Source organism: Camponotus vicinus, unplaced genomic scaffold (assembly GCF_025532165.1).
Source record: "Camponotus vicinus isolate PSW18456_S1 unplaced genomic scaffold, iyCamVici1.0 SCAF_8, whole genome shotgun sequence".
In the NCBI taxonomy this organism is placed as follows: Eukaryota; Metazoa; Arthropoda; class Insecta; order Hymenoptera; family Formicidae; genus Camponotus; species Camponotus vicinus.
In genome coordinates, this window is record NW_028141980.1 from 11,499,694 (window position 1) to 11,524,943 (window position 25,250).

The 25,250-nt window shown below is 33.1% G+C and overlaps 6 protein-coding genes and 1 long non-coding RNA gene across 9 annotated transcripts in view; 3 read left to right on the forward strand and 4 right to left on the reverse strand.

Moving 5' to 3' along the window:
* LOC145975604 (uncharacterized) overlaps window positions 1–2,339 on the forward strand; it is a 36,264-nt gene extending 33,925 nt beyond the window's left edge. Inside the window, exons 2-3 of the long non-coding RNA XR_014440018.1 lie at window positions 1,829–1,906; window positions 2,092–2,339. This is a non-coding gene — a long non-coding RNA (uncharacterized LOC145975604). The remainder of the gene's footprint in view (window positions 1–1,828; window positions 1,907–2,091) is intronic.
* LOC145975599 (putative ATPase N2B) lies at window positions 499–4,698 on the reverse strand. Its single transcript, XM_083106196.1, has 8 exons — window positions 4,389–4,698; window positions 3,644–4,049; window positions 2,129–2,314; window positions 1,804–2,045; window positions 1,556–1,724; window positions 1,325–1,465; window positions 1,042–1,161; window positions 499–976 (listed from the first exon to the last, which is right to left on the reverse strand). The coding sequence occupies exons 2-8, from the start codon at window positions 4,019–4,021 to the stop codon at window positions 854–856; spliced, it is 1,359 nt and encodes a 452-aa protein (XP_082962322.1). The 5' UTR covers window positions 4,022–4,049; window positions 4,389–4,698; the 3' UTR covers window positions 499–853.
* Window positions 4,699–4,783: 85 nt separating this feature from the next.
* On the reverse strand, window positions 4,784–7,258 carry LOC145975602 (rab-like protein 3). Of its 2 annotated transcripts, none has more exons than XM_083106201.1 (5): window positions 7,081–7,258; window positions 6,536–6,704; window positions 6,281–6,429; window positions 5,358–5,480; window positions 4,784–5,293 (listed from the first exon to the last, which is right to left on the reverse strand). In XM_083106201.1, the coding sequence occupies exons 1-5, from the start codon at window positions 7,111–7,113 to the stop codon at window positions 5,114–5,116; spliced, it is 654 nt and encodes a 217-aa protein (XP_082962327.1). In that variant the 5' UTR covers window positions 7,114–7,258; the 3' UTR covers window positions 4,784–5,113. The 2 variants fall into 2 exon arrangements, with proteins under 2 accessions (XP_082962327.1, XP_082962326.1); XM_083106200.1 differs by having other exon boundaries at window positions 6,536–6,745; window positions 7,068–7,256.
* A 384-nt stretch (window positions 7,259–7,642) lies between these two features.
* Window positions 7,643–13,444, forward strand: Tfiiealpha (transcription factor IIEalpha). Of its 2 annotated transcripts, none has more exons than XM_083105673.1 (9): window positions 7,643–8,103; window positions 8,180–8,346; window positions 8,448–8,576; window positions 8,816–9,042; window positions 9,131–9,338; window positions 9,490–9,718; window positions 9,841–11,465; window positions 12,048–12,986; window positions 13,056–13,444. In XM_083105673.1, exons 1-7 carry the CDS (start codon window positions 7,977–7,979, stop codon window positions 10,014–10,016), a joined length of 1,263 nt encoding a protein of 420 aa, XP_082961799.1. In that variant the 5' UTR covers window positions 7,643–7,976; the 3' UTR covers window positions 10,017–11,465; window positions 12,048–12,986; window positions 13,056–13,444. The 2 variants fall into 2 exon arrangements, with proteins under 2 accessions (XP_082961799.1, XP_082961797.1); XM_083105671.1 differs by having other exon boundaries at window positions 13,072–13,444.
* Window positions 10,294–13,506, reverse strand: Arr2 (arrestin 2). Its single transcript, XM_083105674.1, has 7 exons — window positions 13,349–13,506; window positions 13,140–13,261; window positions 12,702–13,001; window positions 12,309–12,536; window positions 12,042–12,230; window positions 11,281–11,449; window positions 10,294–11,100 (listed from the first exon to the last, which is right to left on the reverse strand). Exons 1-7 carry the CDS (start codon window positions 13,413–13,415, stop codon window positions 10,955–10,957), a joined length of 1,221 nt encoding a protein of 406 aa, XP_082961800.1. The 5' UTR covers window positions 13,416–13,506; the 3' UTR covers window positions 10,294–10,954.
* Window positions 13,507–14,982: 1,476 nt separating this feature from the next.
* Window positions 14,983–18,999, reverse strand: Akirin (akirin). Its single transcript, XM_083105675.1, has 5 exons — window positions 18,320–18,999; window positions 16,734–16,924; window positions 16,438–16,600; window positions 16,287–16,343; window positions 14,983–16,166 (listed from the first exon to the last, which is right to left on the reverse strand). Exons 1-4 carry the CDS (start codon window positions 18,519–18,521, stop codon window positions 16,333–16,335), a joined length of 567 nt encoding a protein of 188 aa, XP_082961801.1. The 5' UTR covers window positions 18,522–18,999; the 3' UTR covers window positions 14,983–16,166; window positions 16,287–16,332.
* Window positions 19,000–19,606: 607 nt separating this feature from the next.
* On the forward strand, window positions 19,607–22,286 carry LOC145975284 (leucine-rich repeat protein soc-2 homolog). Its single transcript, XM_083105639.1, has one exon. It carries the CDS (start codon window positions 19,936–19,938, stop codon window positions 21,799–21,801), a length of 1,866 nt encoding a protein of 621 aa, XP_082961765.1. The 5' UTR covers window positions 19,607–19,935; the 3' UTR covers window positions 21,802–22,286.
* The last annotated feature ends 2,964 nt before the right edge of the window (window positions 22,287–25,250 follow it).

Sequence of the window (25,250 nt, forward strand, 5' to 3'; positions counted from 1 at the left end):
ATTCTTCAAATTGATTAAACAATTGTATATTATATAATCACATGATGATAACAGTTATAAACGAATAAGATGAATACATTCGTATAAGTATAAAATGTACAAAGTGACTTGTCACGTGTTGTATTTATGGGTTAGAGATAACACAATCTGGCTTCAAAACAGTACACAAGAATATTTTTATTTTAAATACCAGTTATATCGGTTATATCTATCAAATTTCAAGAAAAATTTTATTATGTATTTTTTCATTCACACAAAGAAATAATATAATTATATTTGAAAAAATTATCTAAAATTTGTATATAAAGAAAACTTTTAAATATATCGAACAAGTGCGCTCGCTAGATTCGTACATACTTATTGAATTCTATCTGACCGATTATCGGTGTTCAAATATATGATATCGTTATAATGTAAAATTCTTTTTTTAAACTTTATAAATTAATAGTTTTCAAGATATATTATTGGTACTACATATATAAGTGAATAACACATAAGTCAATTGTAAAATTTCATATAATTGAGACTTTACATATGTACATATACTTTACAGAATGTACATTTGCATTTTAACACTAAAAATAATTTATGTTTAATATATTCATAAATAATCATAAAAATAATTTAATATTAGATTTTGAAATTTTTTTCTTTCAAAAAATTATTAAAGTAAAATACTGACACACAAAGTGTAAAAATTACACTCTAAGCTAACTGCACATATTTGACAAAGTATAAGTAATTTTGCTTGTGAAATCATCTGATTAAAATTTTATCGTCAACATATGTGCTGTAAATATAAATGAATTTATATAGAACTATCAAATCTACTTGCACCTATTTAAAATTATCATTATCTATGATGCTCCCACTGTTCCCAATACTGTGAAGTCTGCATCTCAGCTAATCGTGATACAGTACGATCAAATGCAAAGAGTTCTTCTTCACCAGTAAAGATATTTGCTTTATGATCTTCCTAAATGTAAAATTAATATAATTAGAAAATAATCCGAAAAATTCGTTATTTTTCAGAATATTTACCGAGCCATGTGAAATTTTCAAGTCATCCATTAGCATTCTTTTCTCATCAGTATATTCAGACTCACTTTCTGGTAAAAATAGTTGCGTATGAGGTACGGCTGCTGACACAACTACCCGTACCTATAAGATATTATAAATTTCCATTAATTTTACATTAACTATTAAAATGGCTGACATATCCTTTTTCTTCTTTAATACTAATTAGATAAGTTAAATGTATCTCAAACTGTTAGATTAAATCGGACATCAAGAATTATAATTTATACATAGAAATATCCTTTACCCTATTATCATATAACGTATCAATGAGAGTAATAAATCGCCTAGCTTGAGATTTAAGCCGCAGATTCAATTGAGGTATATCTCTTATTATGATTGTATGAAACGCTTGACTCAATTCCAAATAATCGCTTGCTCCAAGAGGCTGTACAGAGATATAATAGCGATATTATATACCATTTTCATCTGTAATACATTTCACCTATAATTAATTTTATAAGTACATCTATCTTACTCTGTCACATAATTCTTCAAACGTGGAATCCAACACCTGCCCACAAGTTTTCTGGAAAGTGACGTTGCGTCCTCTAATGGAGATCGTTCGTGGTCGTATGACATCGTTCTCCATAGAGCATAAATATTTGAAAACTTTGTCCACGTCGTTTGCCGCATCTTTGCCTTTTCTTTTAATTTATACGGCTCGTTAAACAGCGACGCTATAGATAATTATTATATAATGACAATTTATCGATTTTCACATACATGAAATATATTTTCTTGTTTCCAGATCCCGATCTCAATCTGTAATCTATTCCAGAATCCAAATTACTAACGTAGCAATGATTCTTCAGCACTTTTATAAATGGTACGAAATTTCCCCGTTGTAGTCCATTCTTGTACAAATCATCAGGCGATCTGTTACTAGTTGCCACTATTATAATGCCATTATCAAAAAGCTCTGTGAATAGCCGTTTTAATATCATAGCATCCGCGATATCCGTTACCTGCAATTATTTTTACTGATTATTTTATTTTATTTTTGTTTTACAGATACTTCTTTTTTCAAAAATTATATGTGAATATCAACTTGAAATTCATCGAAGCATAATAACCAAGTCTCTTCCGCGATACTGGCTGCAACTGGAGGTATTGGATCAAAAGGTTGCAATTTGGTACTAGCAGTATCTCTTACAACCATCTTTTTTATTTTGTGCACTCTACTATGTATATCCAACATGAAAGAGTGAAAATGAACTCTTCTTTTTTTCTCAATCTGAAATAAAATGTTTTTATTTTAATAGATTATATTAATACTACAAAATATTACTTTTGTTCTATATTGCACATGGAAAGCCATGATTTCTTATTTATTTCTAATTATATACAGAGTAGACCATTTTAATCAATACACGCGAATATCTCAGCAACACTGCATTAAATCGAAAAATGTTTCAGATATAAGTTGTATGGCTTGAAGGGGGACATAAGATGGTACCATTGGTTTGACCTTGGGTGGTGTTGTCAAGGTCAGGGCAAGGTCACTTTGGATTTTTTAAATGGAACTCCCTATTTTTTATTACATATTCTTGTAGCTTATCTCGAGAGCTTTCCAAAACACTATAATTAAGTTAGTTTTCATTAAGTACTTTCCGAGTTATGAGGCTTGAAATCATTTCTTAATTTTACATAAACCGTAAAATATCTTGTAAAATATTCTTTTTTCGATTATCTTACCTTAATACTTTTATATACCAAATAATAAGAGGAATCAATTGGTGTAAAGAAAACACATAATTATTTCGAAACAAAAAATGTAATTTGCAATTAACAATTACATTTTTTTTTTAAATAACTATGTGTTTTCTTTACACCAATTGATTCCTTTCATTATTTTGTACATAAAAGTATTAAGGTAAGATAATCGAAAAAAGAATATTTTACAAGATATTTTACGGTTTATGTAAAATTAAGAAATGATTTCAAGCCTCATAACTCGGAAAGTACTTAATGAAAACTAACTTAATTATAGTGTTTTGGAAAGCTCTCGAGATGAGTTACAAGAATATGTAATAAAAAATAGGGAGTTCCATTTAAGAAATCCAAAGTGACCTTGCCCTGACCTTGACAACGCCACCCAAGGTCATACCAATGATACCATCTTATGTCCCCCTTCAAGCCATACAACTTATATCTGAAACATTTTTCGATTTAATGCAGTGTTGCTGAGATATTCGCGTGTATTGATTAAAATGGTCTACCCTGTATATGTATGTGTATGTGTGTGTGTATTATGTAGTTGTATATACAACTATATATAATTATTTATTATCTTATACATTATAAGAATTGTATAACTCTTGTTATTTATTTTTGTATCTTTTATAATTTATTTTAGTTTTAAACTTGTAAAAATTTTTCTCATGATATTTTGTTCTATTTGTTACTTATGTATAACTTATATTATTTCCTTTCAAGTTTTTTTACATATATACTTTATATGGAAAATATGTATTATTATCAAATTGATTAAGATATTTTCTTGTTTTAGTTAGATCTAGCTTCTCATGTGCAATACTTATGGAAACAGCAACTTGAAAGATACCTGGCAGCAATTGTAAAATAGGTCCATCAACATTGTTTTACCTCCACCCACTGCTCCATGAATATATAATCCTTTTGGCACATCTTTCTTCCTGCTACCAAACCATTTTTCTAATAAATTTAATTGTTGTGGCTTGTAATTATATACATCTTCATAAATTCTCTGCAGAATTTGTACAACTTTCATTTGATGCGCATCGTTCATCAACTCGCCTCTCGTTATTTTTTTCTTCAAAGTACTGACCGGTCCATCACTCAAATTTATGTCTATATTATTAGCATAGTTACATCTTTGGATACAAAACACTGGTTGAACACGAGTCAGCATATAGGTGAGATAATTTACGCTAATACACTTCTTTATAAGATAACAAGTCATAACTGCAGAGAATACTACTGGAATAATACTGGAAATCAAAATCATATCTTTATTAAAAACTATGAGTCACTTGCCATATTTATGATCTAAAATTGATCGTTTAATCGTAAAAATCGAGTTACAGAAATCGATTAAAGAAATTAAGATATAAACAATTATTAATATCGGATGTGTCATTAATGGAATACAGGTACGATAACCTTGACAGTAGAAAATACGTATAAAAATGGCAAGATATATATTCCAAATTACACTGACACATGCGGGAAATTAGAAAGATGTGTCTCGATTTTATGACAAGGATCGTGTGACAAGATTTATAATTCATAAGGTACAGAAGAAAAAAGATCCGTTTTCACCATCGTACCTGTCAATTCAAACATACGTGCGAATGTCTTGACTCTTGACTTCTATCTTTTCTCTCATCCATTGAATACATACTGGAACGAGAGCCATAATGGTACGGTGCGCGCCGAGAAAGATAGCAAATTTTGTCGGCTTTTATCCTTTTCGGAGCGTACTGCGCATAGTTAATTCTACAAGTACAATAGCAAAAATTTATCCTCGAGAGATCAGTCGAATCGGCTTGAAATAACTTTTCCTTCGGACTGTATAAAAACAAGGATAGATAGCTGTATTGGCCCTCTCTCTCGGCGCACACCGTTGCCATTGTGGCCTGTGGCACTCGTTTTATTATGTATAGAGTTCAATGTATGTTTCAAAAAAATAATTTTTTTAGATATTGTTGATACAAAATAATTTAATAATAATTACTTTTTCACATGTTGAATAGATTATAGATTTATTATGTTTTTTACATTATAAAATGACTATGCGTATAACAATATTTTTACAATATAAATGAAAAATATTCGAGTAATAATTTTTATCTATACTGTTCACATAGTCATCTTTGAGCACATTTGGTAAAATGCTTCCATTAGGAAGATTAGGAATGTGGATAAGACGTGCGAGATCAACAGCCTTGCAATACTTAATCCAAGCAATCCCACAATCTTTCATATCACAAGAATTGATTATTTTGTGACATAGAACAAAAATATTTCCCTCGAGACATTATTCTTTGCATATTTAGTCATTATGATAAAATTTTGGATATAGCGAGGAAGTGTAGAGTGGCGGCCTTCGCTTATCAGGACTAATCGCCTCTCTGGAGGAATAATAACGTTTTTCAATAACTTTATCAAAGAATCTGCTAAGCTTCACAGATGAACTGGAGCCTGCTGCTAAAGATCTTATCTGGCGACAATCCTGTTAAAATAAATAAGTCAATCAAGCATGTATTTAGTGAGTTTATAAAATAAGTAATATTTACCAAAAATATTTCATCGGCACCACATTCTTCTGCAATAGTTGCAGAACGTCTGTGTACATTGGATTTTATGAAATTGGATTCTGAAATTAGATCGAACTTTGTACCAACAACTAAGATTGGAATCTGAAAATAAAAGAGAGTTATCTATATATTTATTATAAACATACACACACACACACAAATACATTATATATACAGGGTTTTCGAAAAGTCCGGAAACGGTCAAATATCTAAAAAATAAAGCATTTTAGAGAAAAATGTTTCAAATAAAAGTTGTTTGGTTTAAAGAGAGCTATAAAATGGTGGCAATGGTTTGACCTTGAATAGTCGCTGGAAGGTCACATGAAAGTCACCTTGAATTTTTCAAATGGAACACCCTATATATTTTTGCACATTCTTGTAGCTCATCTCAGGAGCTTTCCAAAACACTATAATTAAGTTAGTTTTCATTAAGTACTTTCCGAGTTATGAGGCTTAAAATAATTTCTTAATTTTACATAAACCGTAAAATATCTTGTAAAATATTCATTTTTCGATTATCTTACCTTAATACTTTTATGTACAAAATAATGAGAGGAATCAATTGGTGTAAAGAAAACACATAATTGTTTCGAAAAAAAAAAATGTAATTTGCAATTAATAATTACATTTTTTTGAGCTACAAGAATGTGCAAAAATATATAGGGTGTTCCATTTGAAAAATTCAAGGTGACCTTCATGTGACCTTCCAGCGACTATTCAAGGTCAAACCATTGCCACCATTTTATAGCTCTCTTTAAACCAAACAACTTTTATTTGAAACATTTTTCTCTAAAATGCTTTATTTTTTAGATATTCGACCGTTTCCGGACTTTTCGAAAACCCTGTGTATACATATATATATACATACATAAAGAATTATATAATTTGGAAATTTTTATTACCTGTGTTGAGCCTACAAATTTCTCAGGATCAAAATCTTCAAATGATTTAGATTTTGAAGAAGTTCCATCTTTACTTAAAACTTCTTCCAACCATTTCTGAAGATTCTGTTGTGATTTACGATTTGTTAAATCGTGAACTAATATTATGCCTAGTTATGAATGACATATATTTGCAATCACTGTCATATTCTGTCACAATTATGTATCCAAATTAGATATAACATCATATTTAATTACTGTAAAATATATATGTACCATTTGTGGGATTATAAAACACAGATCTTGTGTTTTTGTGATTTTGGCTGCCACCAATGTCCCATAATTCGATAAAGTATCTTCTTTGATTGGGTGTCCCTTCTTTGTATTCATGCAGCTTTACTTCTACTGAACAACCTACAGTCCAGGAAGGATTGCCAATGGGTTGCTGTTGGCATATTAAATGTGTCAATGATGTTTTACCGACACCTGCAATGATGCAAATCATTAATCAAATTATATATTCTTTTACAAAAATTATATAAAATGACAGTTAATATTTATAATACAGTGTATGATGCGATCATACACTGCATAATATAACCTAATTACTTAAATATAATAATAAATATAATAATATAAGTAATTTTGATATTTAATAGTGATTATGCAATATCAATTACAAGAAATTTTTGTTACAATAATTAGAATAAAGTTAGTTTTATTCGTTTAAATAAAATATTATATTTACAAATATCGATATTTTGAAAAAACAATAATACAATATATTATATATTTTTCTCCTATTTACCTGAATCACCTACCACAATAATTTTAACTTTATCAATTGCTGCCATTAATAAATCGTATTAAATTATATGTGTTTCACGAATTATATTTGCGATAATTTTGACAGCTGGTCATTTGACAGTTTGTATCATGTTGGACTTTTCGGTCAAGTGCATCGGACATGAACGCCACGAGCAACCGAGACGAGAAGAGGCAACAGGTCGCAAGAGCTCAACACTAAAGCCGTAATCACACTACGGGTTGCGGGCTCGGTTGCGGTTGGAATTGACCAATCAGAGTAGCCGGCCGACAAATTGTTTTGTTCTGATTAGTCAATTTCAACCGCAACCGAGCCCGCAACCCGTAGTGTGATTACGGCTTAAGGACCAATAAACAATGACGTATATAACTAGACCAAGCATTCTCAGGTCTCTACTTTCAAGAAGTGTACAATTTTAGATGAGTCACCCAGTGTAGTGTATGTTCCGATGTCAAATGTCTCGCCCTATATAGTATATATAATAGGTTAGAAAGAGAGGAGAAAGAGAGAGCAAGTGAGACAGAAGGTTACTGCCGTGATTGGTTACCCACCAAGTCCGCGCATGTGCAATTCGTTTTTATCCACGCTAACATCAAAGGAGCCGACAGAGAGTTGTGCTACTGCATATACTGTGCTCTGGTTCTGCAGAGGATTAATCGAACAAATCACAAACGATAAAAAAAAAAATTCGAAAAGTCAAAGTAGGGGTGCAAAGTGCCAAGTTTCCGGAACCTAATCAACATTCAATCAGCTGGTCGCGCAAGTAAAGCGCATGCTCAAAATGTCCGTATCCTCTCCAGTGTGACCGCATCCTCTCTATGCTGTAAACGTGCTGTTGCATTTGCAATTATTTATTTTACTTATCGTATATATGTCAAGTATATGTAAAACATGAGTGCTGAGGAGAGACTGGTGACTGAGGTACCTAGCAGTTTGAAACAACTGGCGCGTCTGGTTGTGCGTGCATTTTATACAATAGAGGATGCTTTAATTGTGGATATGCTGGTTCGGAATCCATGTAAGTAATTATACATTGTACGAAAATCCATCAATTAAAATAATTTTATTAATATAAAATATACACACTTGTATAGGTATGAAAGAGGATGACATTTGTGAATTGCTAAAATTTGAGCGCAAAATGTTGAGAGCCAGAATATCTACGTTACGAAATGATAAGTTTATTCAAGTAAGATTAAAGATGGAAACAGGATCAGATGGCAAGGCACAGAAAGTTAATTATTACTTTATTAATTACAAGGTATGAAGAATTACGATTTTCTTTTATTCAACAATAAATATATAAGAATTAATGAGACTAATGAAGTATATAATTGATAAAAATTTATATTTTTATTTCAGACATTTGTAAATGTAGTTAAGTATAAACTTGACTTAATGAGAAAAAGAATGGAAACTGAAGAGAGAGATGCAACCAGTAGGGCTAGCTTTAAATGTCCAAGTTGTTTAAAAACATTTACAGATCTTGAAGTAAGTATGATAACACAATATAAGTTAAGAATTTTAGCAATTAGAATCAATTCTATTTTGTATTATATTACATTATTATATTATAGTAAAATAACATAACATGCTAATCAAAATAGTATATAAATTATATATAACAAATTATAAATAACTAAATATATTAATATTTTATTATTATATTATAATATTAATCTAAGGCAATTATTATAACACAGATGAAACTTCATTAAACTCTTATATAGGCGGATCAACTTTACGACATGAGAACTGATGAATTTAGGTGTACATATTGTCGGGAGATAGTAGAAGAAGATCAATCTGCTCTTCCAAAGAAAGATTCTAGATTATTATTAGCAAAGTTTAATGAACAATTGGAACCATTGTATATATTATTGAGGGAAGTAGAAGGAATCAAATTGGCACCTGAAATATTAGAACCAGAACCTGTTGATATTAATATTATTCGAGGGTAAGTGTTTTTCAAAATGCATTTATTCACATTAAAAATTTTCAACTTGTTAAAATACAAGTAAACAATAATATATTTTAATTTTTAGTATTGACACGAGAAAACCGAGTAGCCTTAGAGCACCTAGTGAACAATGGTCAGGAGAAGCTACTAGAATATCAGGTTTTGTAGTAGAAGAAACTAGAGTGGATGTTACTATTGGAGACGAATCTCCAGATGACAATGCGGCGAATCACAGAAAGGAGAGACCTATATGGATGACAGAAAGCACAGTTATCAATTCTGATGGTTCACAGGTATATTATTCTGTTACATATATCTTTTGTATATGTATTATTTTTTATTATATGTGTATATATATATATATATATATATATATATATATATACATATATATATGTATATGTATGTATATTCTGTGTTTTAATTTATGTTATTGTTTTATAGCCTGATGGTGCGAATACACAAGAAAGTATCTTGAATAAGGCTGCAGCCACTGCCACGAACATAACTACAACAAATAATAAGCAGGGCGATGATATCATGTCGGTGCTATTGGCTCACGAAAAGAAAGGTGGTACTAATTCCATGACATCCATTAAAGCAGCACTTCCACAGGAATCCAGTGACAGTAGTGATAATGAGGAAGATGTTGAAATGCAAACTGTTGATACTGGTATGAACAATATATTAAATAATAGAAATTTCAACATTAGGAAAATCTCGAATCGTGGAGCAAAAAATTATCGACGATTAATTTAAATTTCCTTAAATCTTGCAATTCAAATTAACTTACAGGTGAAGTGGAAATGATGGATTCTGAAGACGATGAGCTTGTACCAACCGTTAGTGTGGGCGGTAAAACCGTCGCGATCACTGATGTTAATGATACCCTAATTGCAGAAATGACATCAATAGAGAAGGAGGCTTATATTCAAACGTATCAAGAATATTATTCACACATGTATGATTAAGCAAAGAACAACAAGCGTCTTCATGATAAATGCTCTATATAAGACTGATATTGATTTGATATCTCTCTCTCTCGTCGTTTTCTGTAATATTTTATATAATCATGAAATGTGTATAATTTTTGAGAATATAGTATAGTGATCTTTTCATGGTGATATAACAACTCTGATGGATCAGTTTGTGTATTCTTTATATTGATAAATATAGCACAAATATATTTTTGCTATATTTTTCACATTTGAAGAATTAATTGGTATAAAAAGAAGGAAGACAAAAAGGTGCGTTATTACAATTTCATATATATTTTCTAATGCAACTGAACAATACTATTACAACAGTTTTTTAATAATAAATAAATAATTGAATGGAAGAAAAGAATATTCTGTAAAATATAAGAAAATAATTAATACGAATAACATACTATGTCACTTCTGGTAAAACGGGAAATTTTCAAACTGAATCAAACATGAATTATTCATTAAGCTTACTTGATATTTTCTTTTTTTTTGTTCTCGTAATGAATTTCTGTTCGATCACCACCATCGCACAGAAATTTCGAGATGATTTTTATTAATTAATCTTTTCTCTTTTTTTTGTATTTTCTTGTTTTTTTCTTTTCTTTTAGAAACAATTTCATAGTGTTGTAGTTAATGTTTTTTTCCTTACGTTTAATATAGCTCGTTCACTAAAAATTATATCAAAAAAATCCAAAGAAAAAAATTCATATTTCAAATAAATTCTGTATAAAATAATAGTTCTATTGTATGTATAATAATAAAATTTTTTTGAGATTGGATTTTAGGATTTTTTACTTATTTATTTTAATATTATTATTTAAATATAAAGATAAAAATCAATTTTTTACGGAAAAATCCACTACGAACGGAGCTCAGGATTCTTTTGAAGAAATCAGCTGCAAGAGAAAGCACCGATCTTTGGTTTACTCTGGTTCATTTAAACGCAAACGAGCAAAATCTTCAAATACGATATTATCATCGTCATCGTTGGCATAGCAAGAATTCTCGTAACGTGCTCTTTCGATGCTTTTGCTCTTCTTTAGCATGGCCTTTTCTCTTTCAATGATGCCTGCATAAAAGAAAATGTTTGAATGAATTAAGAAATTCAATTTTTCTAAATCTTTCGTGTATGTATGTGTGTATATGTGTGTGTATCAACGTAAATATATAAATGAAAATTTTTTAGCTATATTCAAAATTCATTGTTTATGTGCAAGTATATATAGGTAAAATAACGTAAACTATGTACCAGGAGTTGGATGCATCAGTTTGAATGGAACATCAGTAATCAGTTCACCACCTAAGGTACCACAGTTCAGCTTGACTCGGACAGAATAAGAAATCACGATACCCAAGGCTTCAGTCGGGCATTTACCCTCAGCGATCAAAGTCGAGGATGCCAAATTTACATCGTCATCCTGAAAGGTCAAAATGGTATGCCATAAAATTTCAGTTAAATTTTGATCAATGTTACTATAAGTTTTATATATATACAGGGTGTCCCTGAGCATGAGCTTGTGCGGCTTGAGCATGCACTTGTGAGGAGGTAGAGCGCAGTAAATTAAATAAAGAAATCCTATTCCATGTAACGATTTTTGTAATAATAATAGAAATATTAATTATTGAAAGTTCAACACAATTACTTTCAAGGTCAATTTTAAAATTGACAGAGGCACTTTCAGAAAAAACGTTTGATACAAAAGTTTCTTATTTTTTCACGTACAATTCGAATCTGTAATAAAAAGTACCATGTTCCCCTAAAAAAATTTAATTCGATCCGGATGGCGTATTTCCGGTCGGAATCAAAAGTTGAAAATATCACCATTTGATAGAGCGTACTCGATTTACTTAAAAATTGTTCGCGATTTTTGACAAAAGCCATTTATTTTCATTTTAAAAGGAGTGTACGGGTGATCTGGGACACCCTGTATATATAATAAAAAATGTGTATTATATAATATTTGATATATTTTGATATCTTAATGCTGAAGAACTTGTTACTTTACGCACTTTAAGATGTCCATCGAGAGCGATGCCACGACGATCCTTGTTGCTGCTGGCCAAAGGCACAAGATAGAACTGTTTCGTGAAGGATGCGCCCGGTGTAATCGGACAACCCTCGCGAGTCTCCAAGCTAGCCACGTGCCGCGAAAATTGAGCATTTACCATAGTCACCTCGCAATGTTGAACCACATACAACTGTGGAAAGAAAAATGACGATGGAATACGGTAAAATACATATGAGACTTATTCGATTTAATTTTTCATGATATTTACTTTGATATTTTTTACTGCCTTTCGGGAATTGTTCGTAACTGTAACGTTCGCCGCAACTTTCTCGCCATGATAATAAATTTCTCTATCCAATGTGACTTCCAAGTTCAGTTTACCCTGGGAGAAGGTGAATCCCTTGAATACCAAAGAGCTGGGAAGTCGACGACCTCGCGTCGGCGGGGCATATTGTAGTTTCTTGATGGCTAATGATACAGAGGACCTTTTGTGTCCCTGAAAAAAAGTAAAAGAACATGCGCGTTTTTGCAGAAATTTTACTTTAAAATTTTATGCTATATATATATTACTACTGTATGCTTATTAATTTTCTTTTAATTTTCTTTTATTGAGCATTTTATGATTTCTTGTAATCAATTTATTTTTTCTTTATTTGAATACCTTGTCCTCTTCGTTGTCTCCAACAAATACTTTTACAGCATATTCGACTCCCAAAGGCTTTCCTTGATCATCGTCACCGGGTTGAAGAGTGACCGAGCATGGAGCCATCCGCGGAAAGTGGAACGTGAATGGATATGCATTCGAATCCAAACGCTTCAACAAACGTTCTTGAATCGTTGTGGTCTCCTGCTTCTCTGTCTTCAATGGTACTATTTGATCGCGACATAGCACCAGTTCTTTGCTGAACTTGACTCCCATAACTTCGTCCTCTTCGCGGCCATATCGGTAAGTTGTCGAGACCTAAATATAAATATGTGATACAATATTAGAACATTACTTATTAATGAGAAAAAGTTTTGGATATTTTCAGAAATCATGAGGATATAATCCTATAGGAATATGTATTTTATATATACTAAGAGTTAGAATTTTACTCACTTGACCAAAAACTTTGCGCCCCTGAAGATAGTCATTCTCCACGACAACAACGCCGTCAATGGGATCAATATGATCTAGATGATCGATGAAGTCTCTCTTGCCCAGATATACCGTAACTTTGCCTGAATACAATATTTCCACATAACACTATTAAATGCTCAAGAAGAATTAAATTTCAAAAAAGACACTTGATAGTTGAGTAAACTCACCATTAGGGGTAGTCTTCTTGAATACTTTAACGGCTACAATGTAGGCCAGAAACAATAAAGGAAACATTTAGCGTCGTTTTTTATTTTTTTTCTAAACGAACGAGTGATTTAGCAGAGAAATTTGTTTCCCGCCCAGAAGTGACACGTCTCGAGTATCAAGAGTAGATCTTCATATAGTCTCACTGGGGCTTCTTTTTTCGTTTCGAAGCCGTACTCTACTAACAGGATTACTTCTTAGAACTGTTTTAAGAGGATTGCAAGTTATTGCGCAGAAAAAATCGATATGCGATTGCTATGTGCTCAGTAAGTCATAAGCATTTTAATAATACTATTAATATTGCAAAATATTTGGTATAAAATATATCTATATATAGGTGACAATCTCCTGCAGAATTCACAACTGTCAAGTATGCCCTGGCGAAAATAAATATCGGAGCGTAAGTCGAATGTAAGGAAAGAGTAACAGAAGTGTAAACGAAACTTCTAGGAGGCGTAAATTGAAACAACGAAACGTAAATGAAGCGTTAACACTTCGTTTACGTTTCGTTGTTTCAATTTACGCCTCCTAGAAGCTTCGTTTACACTTCTGTTACTCTTTCCTTACATTCGACTTACGCTCCGATAATTATTTTCGCCAGGGTGTGTATATATATATATGTATATATATATACAAAAACTTTTTTACTTGGAAATAAGGAAATATTCCTTTTTTATTCAGTCTTAAGTTGATCTTTATTTCGATAATAGAATGTTTATACAATATAATACAGAGGTATATATCTCTTGTAATCGAAATAAAATCCCCTGAAATTTCACACGATTGCTTGTGTGTGTTTTCAAGAGTTTCCTTAATGATAACAGTACCTATCGCGAGCTTCAAATAGATATTACTTAGTGTGTTAACAATTAAAAATTATATTGCCCGCTTATATTTCTTTTTTCATTTTCTTACATTCAATAATTCATAGACAATCGATGTAACACGTATGTTTTTTTCCTTTATGTTACTTGTGTATATGCGTATGTATATTGTGTATATGTATGCATGAGCACCATCGATGTACGATGCATCCAAAAATACCATGGTAACTGAGAAACACTTTCTTTTCTTTTGCGCAATATAAAAAAGGCAGTAGATTCGAATGCCCTTCGAAATCGTACAAGATGTTTTTTCGATAATCACGACCGTGAGAAATATAATTGGTCGATCGAAGATCGTTTTATATTGTGCTTAGAATATAAAATAAGGAAAACTCTTGTCTGAGTGTTCCCCTTGGTGCCCTATATTTTTTTTATTTTCGGCGAAACAAAAATGCACGCAGCCATTAAGGATCACAAGATCATATTATTCTTGAATAAAAAAAAAAATTTTCTTGAATAAAAAAAATTTTGCACGAAAATCTCATTATTGCAATGTAATAAAAATTTCACTGTATATCAACAAAAAAAATCTTTTACAGTAACAAACGACAGTAACAGTAAATAATAATAGTCTTAATAATAATAGTAATGATAAACATTTTTTTATAATAATAGGCACAATTAGAGTATATAATTATATTCATTATTCAGCACTTTTTTTTATTATAACTATACAGAAATTCGTTGCTACCAGGGAACAGAAATACTGTATGTGACGAGATTTTATGAAATCTTTATTCCAAATACTTTATGCTTCACAATGCCTTCATACAATGCCTACTATAATCTACGATATTATTCCGACATTTTTGCGGCTTTTGTAAACGTTTATATCTTAAATGAGATCGTTTTCTTTTTTTTTATAAAAATGTTTAATAAAGAGTGAAACAAATATAACAACTGCAATGAAAATTACTGCAAAATGTTTTACAATTTTACAATTGTATTTTTACATAGAATGGCTAATTTTCTAGTCAAACAAAAATCTTAGAATCTCCTCGACGCGAGCCGATTACAACTCGCAAACGAGTCGAAATAAAAATTTACTATTCATTTAACAAGTTATACTAATAAATCCTTCACGTGTAGATTTCGGTTTACAAATAATTCATAGACCTATTTAATCCCTTAATTTACGCAATTATACATTGAATTCTAAATGTCATCTCGCTTCTCGCAGAGCAGTTAGAGCTCGGGAAAGGCAATCCTTTTAATCACGCACATTATCTCCTGTCTTGAAATTCGCGAAATGATGATACACGTTTATATTAAGATACTTAGAGCATTGTTTGCTATATATACTTGAGCAATATCTAAATTATCATAGCATCAAGACGAGTAAATGAAAAATTATATGGAATACATCACTTACAGCATTCGACACAATGCTCTATCTGCACAACGTGTACAAAATCTCAAGAATTTCTGCGTCCGCAATTTTATAACCTGCCTCCAACGAGCTAAGAGAAAAATATATTTGTGTGACAAGCTAGGAGAAAAATTTCTCAATTCTTTTTTTCTCTTTCCCTCTTTCAGCTGGATATCAAGCTTCGCACTGCACATGTATCATATTTTCAACCGTAATAACATTTGTACATAAGTAGAATCAGTTCCCTGATACCAGCGTACTTCTAATGTTGAACAGTACAAATATGTTAGTCTTGAAAGTATACATGGTAAATTTTCAATAATTCGACGTAATTCTTCTTTTTTCTTCCTATAAACTTACGTCATTAATTATTATTTTTTTTCTTCCGCTTCTTTTTTCCTTTCTTTTCTTTCCAGCCATGATATTTTGATAAAAACATCATTTCTTATTCTTTTAGAGATGATTTCCACAACAAGGTGATGCTGCGAAATCTCGACGTAAGCAAAATTTATCTCACACAGTAAAAATCTACAATATATTAAAATATTATAAAAAATTTAAAAATTTATTTTTTCTGTATAATATTCATTAATTTGAGATTTTATGCTTTTTTTCCAACAAAAGAAAACAAACATTTACAAAACTTACCTAATGTTCTTCACAGAAATATCTCCTTATAAATAAGACTCTTTTCTTATGATAGATCTAAATATTAAAAAAAAGTTACAAGTTATAATAAAGAATAAAAAAGCATAGACAATTTTTGCAGACATTATTCTAAGAATGAATTAATACTTACAACTCGGTGCAGCCGCAGATTCAAATCTCTTTTGTATCTGATCATATGTGAATTTGACAAAAGCATCGTACTGTTCGGACAGTTTTAAATGTAAGATCTGATCGTATTCTTCTCGGATTTGCGTTTCTTGCTCCTTGAGCATTCGTTCGCAGATCAAGCCAACCTACAAAACCATTCTTATGGACAAATCTACAAGCCAATACTTATCTGCTGTAGTAGTAAATATTTATACAAAATATATTTCACAAAATAAATCTCTCTTATTGCAAAATATGCAACTAATTAAAGAACTCTACCTGTCTAAATGTGAATAGGGGTTTTTCCTTTCCATTAGAACTATGACTAAAAGGAGTCGAAGAAGAGCCAGAAGGACTGGAAGGACCTTCCATATCTGATGAATCGCCACTATTAGTCTGAGGATGAAAGTGTAATTGCTTACGCCGTTGCAATCTGCGAATTTCTTCTCTGATGTTAGCAGCCATTTTTTCTGTACAAGAAATACAAATTAACATTGTTTAAATTTAAAAAATATATATTTAATATAAATTGTGTGTGTATATATATGTATACATACACACATATATAATTTATACTAGATATTTATATTAGCAAGTAGCATGTTTCCTATTAGTTAATATATTCTTTTATTTTGCACTGTTCTATATTAAAATTATATAAAGAATTAAGATACTAGATATAATTATTCTTTATACTATAGATATAAATATTCTTATTTATTTTTTATATAATTATTAATATAATTTTATGTAAATTTTATATATGAAGAAACTATATATATGAAATAACAATAACAAATTTATGTAATATTTCAAATTTTTTTCTTAAATTTTCAGATTTATTCAAATATAATGTTTATTCAATAGATTTTTAAATATAAGTTAATTTGTTATTTAAATAGAATAATAATCATATTCAAATGCATTATATGTTACATGCAATTTAATTATACGTAAAAATTTTTTATGAGTTTTTTCTTTATAATATTTTCCTCCTTTTTTCTAACAATATGTGACATCATCTACTTTATTGCTGCTTTTTCAATTTATTATTTATCTTATGTTCAATTCCAAGTTTGTGTATTCCTTAATAACTAATTTCTTTTTCATTTCTATTTTTTTATCTTAGTCTCTAGTATCTTAATTCTTTATATATTCTACATCTGAGTTTTTATTGATTTTTGTCTACGCTTAAAATTTAAAGTTCAAGATGCAATATATATATTTTGCTACTTCTTTCAATCCAAATATACTTATTAATCATCCAATCGTATTTCAGGTATCTTTGCTGACAAGACAAATGTCAACAATGATTTTTCCTTCAAAAATGAAACATCATTTCCAATATATATACGTAACGATCTTCTTGTGTCATATTACTATGTATCATCACAGTCCTGTCACGTGCAGGAAAATAGAAAATACACGATTTCTGGACGCACCTTTGCGCGCTTCCTTTTACATCGCAGAAAAACAAGAAGAATGGAACGTAAACCCGAATCCCCGAGAGCGCGTCCGTTACTACATTACCATATGATTTACGCGTGCCGCCCCCTTTTCTCCGCAAGGGGTCCGTGAATACGGGTTTTAAATCGCTAGAGCTTAGCCGCCCCTGTCTGTTTCGTTGTCTCTCTCTCTCTCTCTCTATCCCTCTCTCTCGCATTCGCTCCTTCCCTTGCTCCGTCTCTTTTCCGTCCTGCATGTGAGAAAACGAGCGCTTACAGGGACACAGAGAGGGAAGAGGAGGGGAAAGCGAGACGGAGATAAACACGGAGAAACGCCGATAAGAGCGACGAAGAGAGCGAGCGGGGCGAGGGGGGGGAGAGAGAGGAAGAAAAAATGGCCGCAGCCTACGGTGTAATTACCAGGCGTCAATTTGCTGGCTATCTCGCCGAACGGCGACGACTTGTGCGGCAGCGATCCACCGCGCGGCGACGACGACGACGACGACGCGGACGCGCCGGGCGACGCACACGACATGGGCATGCACCTCCGTCGCTTGCTGGGCCGACCGTGGCTGTGCACCGGGTCGAACTCCAAGGACCTCTTGAGTGTGGCGCACGCCATGGTGTGCTACTGCTGACACTGCTGACGGTAGTGGCGCGGTGTTCTCGGGCTCACTGTGCGCCGTCTACGACTGACTGACACCCAGTCGTTCGGGCCGCGGCCCCGAGGGGGGAGAGAGGGGGGGACGGGAGCCGGGAGGGTGGAGGGAAGGGGACAAGACGGAGCCAACGAGGATAAAGGGGAGCGGCGCGACGATCTGGCGCAGAGCGACACGGGGAGCGGCGCCACGAGGCGAGGAGAAGACGATCCTGGGAGGACTTCTTGAGACGCGAGAGTATTTTGCGCGACGAGACTGGAAGTTCGGGCCGAGTTCTTCCCCGATGACGGGGACGGGATTCGTAGACAAGCGTGTGGCCAACGCGCAGCTCGCACCGACAAAACAAACACTGCGCTGGAACAATATGGCCGCCGCTCGCTACGCGCAGCGAGCTCCTCTCTTTCTCGCCGTCTCGCAGTTCGCTCCTCGACTCCTCGCTGCTTCGCTCCCTCTCCCTACGTCGCTTGGCTAGGGGTACGATGGGTGAGAGAACTTCGCCCGATGACATTTCCATCTCCAATGGCAGAATGCGCCTTCTAGGGACTTTAGCTCTCCACGTTTTTCCTTTCTCTCGAAAATGAAAGCGGAGATGAAAGACTTTTATTGGGTACCGAACGCCACGTAACAAAAAATTCTCTAGATAGATTTTATTTTAATTAAAAATTTCGCGCGGAATGAGCTCTTGATATATCTCTACTTAGCTGTCAAATTTTTAATTACATAAATCTACAGACTAGACTCTATCGACGTTTTTCACTTGGGACGTAGAAAAATAGCTGCATTCAGCAAACTCAACAGTTGGGCAACATTACTAGATTTTTCAATTACTCGACGCTGATTGGTCGGATCTGAAAGTAGAAACCAATCAGATTTGATTGCTACTTAGCAGTTGAGTCCGCTGAATGGGCCAATGTAAGCGACAGGCGAATCAACCAATCGCAATCGAGCAGTAACGTAAGCAGTAGCGAATCAAAAGATTTCAATTTGCTTATTGCTCATGTCTTTTTCTCTCATATGAATGTGTGTATGTGTGCACCACTCTAGCACTGACTCAGTGCATTTCGCGTTTGCGCCATACATACGAGTACGAAGCGCATACCGATAGTTGTACGTTGTACATCGATAATGTCAATAATCACGGTCGAGCGTTAATTTTATGCGGACGCGCGTACGATACGATGTCGCAGTAAAGGGCACGGTCACGCACATTTTCGGTACGAGATACTCGTCGTCGATCGGGCGGGCGGACGGACGTACATGCGTAGGGTGCGTGCATGCGTACGGGTGTCCGAACCTCGCCTTTCTCTCTCGTACGTGCTCGTACACGTCGTCTTCTCGACGCGGGGCGGGGAACGCGAGGGGGGCGGGCACTAGGTTATGAAAAAGTCGTGCAAATACTGGACGGGCGTGGGTAACATATCGACGGTGTGTCTGTCGAACGCGAAGCGCGATCGCGCGACGAGTCTCGGAGACGACAGTCTACCGAGCTTTTACATGAAGGAGCAGGATATACCCGAGTATCTGGAGGGTTGCGGGCTGACCACCTGCACGGCCAGCGGCGACATGCCCGAGGACATGGAGGTGCTGCGCGACAATAAGGAGCACGCGAGTAATAAGGAGAAGAAGCTGTCGACCACTTCCATCAGCGGCGGCGGCGGTGGCGGCCAGGCCGACACCAAGAAGACCGTCATGGTCAAGCATCCGGAGTCGAATAAACCGAAACCTACGACGAAGAAGGGTAAGCCGATTCAAGCGGAATTGGACGTGGCTAAGGAGTTTGTCCGTTGTCGGGAGGAATGTGTGAAGCGGTTGGATCTCAGCAAGGCCAGCATTACGAATCTGCCGAGTTCCGTGAGGGAATTGACGCATCTGAGGGAGTTCTACATCTACGGCAACAAACTGGCGACTCTGCCGCCTGAGATCGGTTGCCTGGCGAATCTGGAGACCTTGGCGTTGAGCGAAAACTCGCTCACCAGCCTGCCCAACACTCTGGAAAATCTCAAATCGCTGCGTGTCCTGGATCTCAGGCACAACAAGTTGAACGAGATACCGGACGTGGTGTACAAGCTTACGTCGCTCACCACGTTGTTCCTGCGCTTTAATCGAGTCAGATATGTCAGCGATAATATACGGAATTTGACAAATCTTACCATGTTGAGCTTGCGAGAGAACAAGATCAAGGAACTACCCGCGGGTGTTGGTGAACTCGTCAATCTCATTACGTTTGACGTTTCGCACAATCATCTAGAACATCTGCCCGAGGAGATTGGCAATTGCGTGCAATTGTCCACGTTGGATCTACAGCATAACGAGCTCCTGGACATACCGGACACGATCGGGAATCTAGTGTCGCTGACGAGATTGGGTCTTCGATACAATAGATTGTCGAATATTCCAAAGTCATTGGCAAACTGCAAGATGATGGACGAATTCAGCGTGGAGGGCAATCAGGTGTCACACCTGCCGGATGGTCTGCTGTCCAGTCTGTCAGATCTGACGACGATCACGTTGTCCAGGAACAATTTTACCGCATATCCGTCAGGCGGACCGTCCCAGTTCACAAACGTCTATTCTATCAATCTGGAACATAACAAGATCGACAAGATACCCTACGCTATTTTCTCACGAGCCAAGAACCTCACGAAGCTGAACATGAAGGAGAATCAGCTGACTGCTTTACCGTTAGACATCGGCACATGGGTGAACATGGTCGAGCTGAATCTCGGTACTAATCAGCTGATGAAGATCCCAGACGACATACAGTACCTGAAGAGTCTGGAGATACTCATACTCTCCAATAATCTATTGAAGCGTATTCCGGCCACCATAGCGAATCTGCGTAAGTTGCGGGTGCTAGATTTGGAGGAGAACCGGATCGACTCGTTGCCAAACGAAATCGGTTTCCTGCGCGAACTACAGAAGTTGATTCTGCAGTCGAATCAAGTCATCTCGTTGCCGCGCGCAATTGGCCACTTGACGAATCTCACGTATCTTAGCGTGGGGGAAAACAATCTGAATTATCTACCGGAGGAGATCGGCACCCTGGAGAACCTGGAGTCACTCTACATCAACGACAACGCGAATCTGCACAATCTACCATTCGAGCTGGCGTTGTGCACGAATCTCAGTATTATGTCAATTGAGAATTGTCCATTGTCGCAGATACCGGCAGAGATAGTGGCCGGTGGACCGTCGCTGGTGATCCAATTTCTTAAGATGCAGGGACCTTATCGGTCCATGTAACAGATTAATTAAGATCGCGTGTTTTCACGCACTTCTGAGTTACATTGATGTCGATTCTTAATCACAAAAGAGCAAGACAAGCGGTACATTGTCAAAAAATTGTTTGAAGGAGGGAAAGATATATTTATATAATATGGATATCTCTCTCTACTCTTAAATTCTCACTCTAATGATCTCATTTTAGGGAGAAATGTGTAAACATTATTGAGATACACTGTATAAAATGAATTAGATTGCTTTATTTCTTCAGTATCATAAAAAGATATTTCTTTTTAAGTGCAAAAACAAATTAAATAAGTGATGAATAGGATATTTTTTTGCAAATATAGAGGAAAAAGTATATACATATATATACATACATATATACATATATAATAGTTTTCTTGTGTGTGCAATTCTAACGAGATATTTTAAATATTACAACTTTAATTATTAATATAACTTAACTATTAATATAAATTTAAAAAGGCATAAACTGTATTTGCCTAAGAAAACGACATCCATAGGCAAATACAGTTTATGCCTTTAAAAAGGCATAAACTGTATTTGCCTATGGATGTCGTTTTCTTAGTTGATCATATTATGTATATATGCTTGAAAGATATAATTTGATGCTATATATGTGATATGTATATTTCAATTAATAGTTTCTAAAGAAATTATATGTACTATTCACAGTATGTTTTTATCAAATGCAATACATTTTCTTATTTTCTTTATATACATGAAATTAAATTTCTAAATTATATTAATTTGTTAAGTTTGTGCCAAAAACATGATACAATTGTTTCATTTTTATTAATTTAGTTTTTGAAAAATATATGCAAATTCCTATTTTTTAAATATTCCTTATAATTAAAACGATTATAAATTAAATCTTATCGTGATTATGATAGAGAAAAGCATTTTATAAAGCAGATAACAATATAATTATTGAAAGTACTATTTAAATGTATATTGCAATTACTTTTTAGAGCTTAATGAAATTAAAAATCTGCATTTTATTTATTGACAAAGATCATCAATTAAATGTTACAAATTTTTTTAAGTAAAAAAAATTAAAACTATAATTTTTTTTAAATTATAACATTTATATATATACAAAATTGTATATATATATATATATAAGAGAATTGTGCAACAGCGTATCATAAAGGAATATATAAACGTCCTATCTACTACATAAGTACAAACAAGTGAGACAAGATTTTTAATTTAGAAATGATAGAAGAAGCGTATTAAGAATCGACGTCAATGGCATTGTTTGTTGTATTAAAAGGTTGAAACGTACTTCGTATATATTATAAGCGAGAAAAAAAGATATTTTATTAAAGTATTAAATTGAAAAATTGTGAATATACGTGCACACAAAACGAACGTCGGTACACATAAGTTTCCGTACATACATTCTGATGTTACACGCGTATATTTTTTCTCATTTTTTCGTTGATATGTATGCCACTTTATTTGGTACAAAATATGCTAAGATCCTTCTACGGAAAGTCACAATCTTCTGAAACATAAAAAAATTATAGCTATATTTATCTAATTCAACAGTTCAGTATCACAGAACGAAGATGTTAGCAATTTTTATGTATGCCAGTAATAAATTTAAGCAGTGAAATAAAGAATACACTCTAATACGCCTGTGAAAGTAAGAATAATATAAAGAAAGAGAAAAATAATCTTTATGCATATGAAACAACAGAATGTGTACGATATTGCATTAAAGTTTTTAAATTTACGTTTATTATATAATTTGCAATAATTAGCGACAATTATATATTTTATCGAGATTCACGAAATGGAGCGGTTATAAAGTGAACTCCATGTGCAATTATTCCTGTAAAATAGCACAAAATTTTACGGTATAATCCGCATCTTTGTTCGAATTAGATAAAAATAGATGAATATACAAGAAAAGAAAATTACTAGAACGTGTAAAATATATATTTGAGACTGCACGTTACAGTTTAAGGAAATTTACGAAACAGCAAAGTGTGAACGAAGAGAAATAATGACAAATGAAGATATTTTGTAACTGTACAAAAGGAAAGAAAAGAAATGACGCGCGGATTTTTCTCTGTTTCATTTATGTAACGATGTGTATCTCGTGCGACATTAAAACAATGAAGCCATTGTATATATAGCGTCAGGAATGTCTTTTCGATAAGGCATTTTCGAGGCAGACACATTGTATCTAGATATTCATAATAACATTATATCTAAATATTCATAATCTTGCATAATAATTATATCAATTCTAAACAGAATTGACAATATTATATAATCAAATAAGACGTAAGAAAAGTTCTGTTACATTTTATTAATTTTATATTTTAATTTTATCTTAATGATCACACCATATATTAGATTGTTATAAAATTGCCAATTTGTCTTAGAGCTAAGAGTTATGCACGAATGTCTGGATATGATGCGATTTGAAAATGTCTAAATTGGAACAAGACTATCTTGATGCTTTCTATACTGTTAGAGTGCTTTCATTAGATTAAAGAAGATTGCGCTGCCAAATGTAAATGTAAAGGAAGAAATGGAGAACGTCATATATCGAGCATTTTCTTGAGATTTTTTTTCTTTTTTTGCTAAGTTCCATAAAATCAATCGATTTTGCTTGCTACATCTCATTTCTCTTTCATATCAACGTTGTTGTTCTGCTTTCAGCTCTGCACAAAGAAATATAGTGCCAATATATTTATAAAGTTACATGTATTTATATAACATACATATATATATATATATATATATATATATATATATATATATATATATATATATATGTATATATATATATATGCGCGTTATATACATATATTATTATAATTATGAGATAAGTATTATTATATCTATATAAACAGGCTCGCATTTACTAATGTGCCTATAAATCTATAGGTTTTGAGTTCTTTTAGAATCTTTAATCTTTGGCTTATCAATTTCTTTATTCTCAATAATCTTTTTGCTTGTTATTAGACTGTTATTAGACTGTATTTTTCTATATGTTAAATAATGTAATCATATACGTATATACTAAATATCACGTAATTTGCGAATGCAATTAGGTAATTTGTTCTCATCGTTTTCAATGTCTTGTGACTTACTTAGATATTCTCTATATTGTTATTGTGCATTTAACATTATATGTAACTGTCTAATTTAATTTAATTAATTCAATTAAGATATATAACAAGTATCGCGAGAATTTTGATGATTTAGATTCTAATTTCTCTATGAGTAATAAAGTGATAAGTTAATTTAGTGAAAAATGTATATAAATTAGTATTTCTCAGAATCAATCTCATTTAATGTTAAATATGCAAATGTAATTGTATTTTGTGTAATAATCTTTAAAGTCTGAGTCATAATAATTTCGAGAATACGTGTTCAATCATAAATCTAAAATCGCCAGATTTTTCTGATACTTTTATTTAATA

Bases quoted from the DNA above. Each gene is read 5' to 3' on its own strand.
- LOC145975599 (XM_083106196.1), bottom strand. From the start codon at position 4,021: ATGACTTGTTATCTTATAAAGAAGTGTATTAGCGTAAATTATCTCACC. The intron at 1,725-1,803 runs GTATGTGAAAAT...ATAAATTAAAAG, and splicing joins AACAAGAAAATATATTTCAT to AAAAGGCAAAGATGCGGCAA. The intron at 1,162-1,324 runs GTAAAGGATATT...AATATCTTATAG, and splicing joins ATACGTTATATGATAATAGG to GTACGGGTAGTTGTGTCAGC.
- LOC145975602 (XM_083106200.1), bottom strand. From the start codon at position 7,113: ATGGCAGCAATTGATAAAGTTAAAATTATTGTGGTAGGTGATTCAG. The intron at 6,430-6,535 runs GTACATATATAT...ATTCATAACTAG, and splicing joins GTTTTATAATCCCACAAATG to GCATAATATTAGTTCACGAT. The intron at 5,481-6,280 runs GTAATAAAAATT...TTTTATTTTCAG, and splicing joins AATTTGTAGGCTCAACACAG to ATTCCAATCTTAGTTGTTGG.
- Tfiiealpha (XM_083105673.1), top strand. From the start codon at position 7,977: ATGAGTGCTGAGGAGAGACTGGTGACTGAGGTACCTAGCAGTTTGAAA. The intron at 8,104-8,179 runs GTAAGTAATTAT...ACACTTGTATAG, and splicing joins TATGCTGGTTCGGAATCCAT to GTATGAAAGAGGATGACATT. The intron at 9,339-9,489 runs GTATATTATTCT...ATTGTTTTATAG, and splicing joins TCAATTCTGATGGTTCACAG to CCTGATGGTGCGAATACACA.
- Arr2 (XM_083105674.1), bottom strand. From the start codon at position 13,415: ATGTTTCCTTTATTGTTTCTGGCCTACATTGTAGCCGTTAAAGTATTC. The intron at 12,231-12,308 runs GTAAATATCATG...TTCTTTCCACAG, and splicing joins AGGCAGTAAAAAATATCAAA to TTGTATGTGGTTCAACATTG. The intron at 11,450-12,041 runs GTGCGTAAAGTA...TTGACCTTTCAG, and splicing joins CTCTCGATGGACATCTTAAA to GATGACGATGTAAATTTGGC.
- Akirin (XM_083105675.1), bottom strand. From the start codon at position 18,521: ATGGCGTGCGCCACACTCAAGAGGTCCTTGGAGTTCGACCCGGTGCAC. The intron at 16,925-18,319 runs GTAATTACACCG...TTTCTTGTACAG, and splicing joins AGCCAGCAAATTGACGCCTG to AAAAAATGGCTGCTAACATC. The intron at 16,601-16,733 runs GTAGAGTTCTTT...ATGGTTTTGTAG, and splicing joins CCCTATTCACATTTAGACAG to GTTGGCTTGATCTGCGAACG.
- LOC145975284 (XM_083105639.1), top strand. From the start codon at position 19,936: ATGAAAAAGTCGTGCAAATACTGGACGGGCGTGGGTAACATATCGACG.